The sequence below is a fragment of the Hippopotamus amphibius genome, chromosome X (assembly GCF_030028045.1).
Source record: "Hippopotamus amphibius kiboko isolate mHipAmp2 chromosome X, mHipAmp2.hap2, whole genome shotgun sequence".
Lineage (NCBI taxonomy): Eukaryota > Metazoa > Chordata > Mammalia > Artiodactyla > Hippopotamidae > Hippopotamus > Hippopotamus amphibius.
This window is the reverse complement of record NC_080203.1, coordinates 3,227,869-3,231,065: the sequence shown is the minus strand read 5'-3', so window position 1 is coordinate 3,231,065 and position 3,197 is coordinate 3,227,869. Positions and strand designations below refer to the sequence as shown.

The following is a 3,197-nucleotide window of genomic DNA, read 5'->3' as shown; positions in this document are numbered from 1 at the left end:
CGCTCGAGTAGCTGCCTGGGGCGTTCTTCTTGGGGCCCCGGGGCGCCCTTCTGCACACGCTGACTGTGGGAGGGGCGCGAGGGGAGCGGGCAGCAGAGGGGCGCCCGCCTTCAGGACCCGGGCCCGCGCCCCTCGGCGGCCGGGCTGGAAGAACGCGGGCTCATGTCGCGCGCCTGTCCTCTCTCTGCAGCTCCGGAGGCCCGACGTGCCAGGAGCCGCGAGCCCATGGAGGGTCTGGGCCGCTCGTGCCTGTGGCTGCGCCGGGAGCTGTCGCCCCCGCGGCCGCGGCTGCTCCTCCTGGACTGCCGCAGCCGCGAGCTGTACGAGTCGGCGCGCATCGGCGGGGCGCTGAGCGTGGCCCTGCCGGCGCTGCTGCTGCGCCGCCTGCGGCGGGGGAGCCTGTCGGTGCGCGCGCTCCTGCCGGGGCCGCCGCTGCAGCCGCCCCCGCCCGCCCCGGTGCTCCTGTACGACCAGGGCGGGGGCCGGCACCGGCGCGGGGAGGCCGAGGGCGAGGCCGAGGAGTGGGAGGCCGAGTCGGTGCTGGGCACCCTGCTCCAGAAGCTGCGGGAGGAAGGCTACCTGGCCTACTACCTACAGGGTAGGTGCGGGTGCGGGCCTGGTGGGCACCAGCCTGGGGAGGACCCCGGCCCAGGGAGGGCAGGGCCCCACCTTCTGAGGGCATTCATAACTCCTTTGACCTTGGACAAGCCCGGCCTCATTTTGTCTAAAGTGGAGGTGAGATTCCCCTCCCCGAGCATGCCCTTGGGGAAGTCCTTCACTCTTGGGAGCCCCAGTTTCTGAGTCTGGAAAATGGGGAGAATCTGACCTGACCTGGCTCCCTGGATGCTCAAGAACGGAGTACCCAGGGCCGGCTCCCAGCCCCCATCCTGTCCTAGTGCCCCCTCCCCCAGCTGCTCAGCCATGGGTGAAGGAGGCTGGAGCCACAAGAGAACAAATCCCGCTCTGCAAAGGGTCTGGAAGGGGGAGGGGAAGAGAGAGGGAGAGAGGCAGTGAAGGCAGGAGGAGGCGGAGACCTCCCCCACCCCTTCTGCTGCCTGCCATGGTCACGGCAGGGCTCGGGGGTGGAGGGCAGACGCGCTGATACAGGCGTGTTGGCTCCTTGCCAAGCCAAACACCCCCGGAGACCCAGGGTAGGGACAAGATTCCCGTGAACCTACAGAGCCAGCCGTCCCCACCTCCCCATCGATGCGGGGGTCATTGGACTGTAGTCCCTTGCTCCATTCTGCATGCACAGGGACACAGAACTACATAAAACGTCGGATTTCCAGGCCCCCACCCCCATCCCCGGGGAAACAGTAGTTTTCTGTAGATAGAGATGTTCACTTCTTGGGACTCTGGGACCGTCCAGGTAGAATGCTGCGCTCTCCCGGGCTCTCTGCCTCTTCGGGTCCACTTCTCTGAAGAGAGCACAGCCATGGCTGTGACCTGGCCCCTGAGCTCAGGGTACTCCTGGTCGAGCTGGACCAGGAGACACCCAGGCAGAGAACTCACATCTGAACCTTTCCTCTTTTTTAACTGATGGCCGCTGTCCTCCCCGAGGCTGGCAATACATCTAAACTCTGTTGAACCCTCGTGCCTGCCTTGGCTTGGGCCTGAGGGTGTAAGATCCTCTTTGGGTGGCTCTGCCCGGGCCCAGCATCTTGCAGCTGCAGTGGGCACTTGCCATTCGGAGGAGCAGCCACCAGTGCTGAGCACACCACAGGGGACACCAGGAGAGGTCATGCTGCTGGCTTTTGAGTTCTCCTTGGAGACATCTGCCAGCCCCAACCAGGGCACTCGGCTGCCCAGGAGGCCAGATCAACGGGACCCTGCCCTTGTCCCCTCCCAGGTGGCTTCAGCAGATTCCAGGTCGAGTGCCCTCACCTATGTGAGACCAGCTTCAACAGCCGTGGCGGCCCGAGCATGGCCCCAGTGCCCAGCCCAGTGGTGGGGCTGGGCGGCCTGTGCCTCGGCTCCGACTGCTCCGACGCGGAATCTGAGCCCGACCGTGACTCCATGAGCTGCGGCCTGGATTCGGAGGGTGCCACGCCGCCCCCGGCAGGGCTACTGCCGTCCTTCCCTGTCCAGATCCTGCCCAACCTCTACCTGGGCAGTGCCCGGGATTCGGCCAATGTGGAGAGCTTGGCCGAGCTGGGCATCCGCTACATCCTCAATGTCACCCCCAACCTGCCTAACCTCTTTGAGAAGAACGGCGACTTTCACTACAAGCAGATCCCCATCTCGGACCACTGGAGCCAGAACTTGTCCCAGTTCTTTCCGGAGGCCATCGCGTTCATCGGTGAGTCCACTCTGCGCTCGCCCCGCCCTCCCCAGCCCCAGGCCTGGCTCCTGGCCTCTCCCACGTCTTCCCTCTCCCTCCCCTGGGCTCCTCTTCCAGGCTGAGCTCGGAGCCAGGATGGCCCTGCGGGGTCCAGGCAGCCCTGGGGCAGCCCCCGGAGGCCACTGGCTGGAGGACGGGGCGGGGGCCGCCAGGGACCCTCCAGAATGCCCCCGCCGGCACCTCACGCGGGCCCCCCTCTGTCCCCACCTAGACGAGGCCTTGTCCCAGAACTGCGGGGTGCTCGTTCACTGCCTGGCGGGCGTCAGCCGCTCCGTCACCGTCACCGTGGCCTACCTCATGCAGAAGCTCCACCTCTCGCTCAACGATGCCTACGACCTGGTCAAGCGGAAGAAGTCCAACATCTCGCCCAACTTCAACTTCATGGGGCAGCTGCTGGACTTCGAGCGCAGCCTGCGGCTGGAGGAGCGGCGCACCCGGGAGGGGGGGAGCGGGGGGCAGGAGTCGGCCGCCTCCGACCCACCCTCCTTCTTTACCACCCCAACCAGCGACGGTGTCTTCGAGCTGGACGCCACATAGGGCCCCAGGCCGCCCCCAGCGGGTGCACCCAGCTCCGCCACCCACGTGCTGGGGAGGAGGCAGGAGGGGGCTCGGCCTAAGGAGGGGGGGGGTGGGGGGGGGAGCACAATACCTCAGACCTGTCCTACCCACTTGAAACATCCACGGGAATCCTATTAAACGTGCCTATGGGCCGGGCCGCCGGCCACCGGCCCGACCCGCGCCTTTTTTGGGCGGAACCCCGCTCCAGAACCTGCCTCTTCTGCGACTGTTACTTGTTCCTGTGGGGGGTGGGGGTGGCGATTCTCATTCCGAGGGACCCTTCCAGGTGGCAGCCGGC

The 3,197-nt window shown here is 66.6% G+C and overlaps 1 protein-coding gene across 1 annotated transcript; it reads left to right on the top strand.

The window, feature by feature from the left end:
• The first annotated feature begins 225 nt into the window (after positions 1-225).
• On the top strand, positions 226-2,878 carry DUSP9 (dual specificity phosphatase 9). Its single transcript, XM_057718803.1, has 3 exons — positions 226-598; positions 1,850-2,299; positions 2,553-2,878. Exons 1-3 carry the CDS (start codon positions 226-228, stop codon positions 2,876-2,878), a joined length of 1,149 nt encoding a protein of 382 aa, XP_057574786.1.
• Positions 2,879-3,197: the final 319 nt, after the last annotated feature.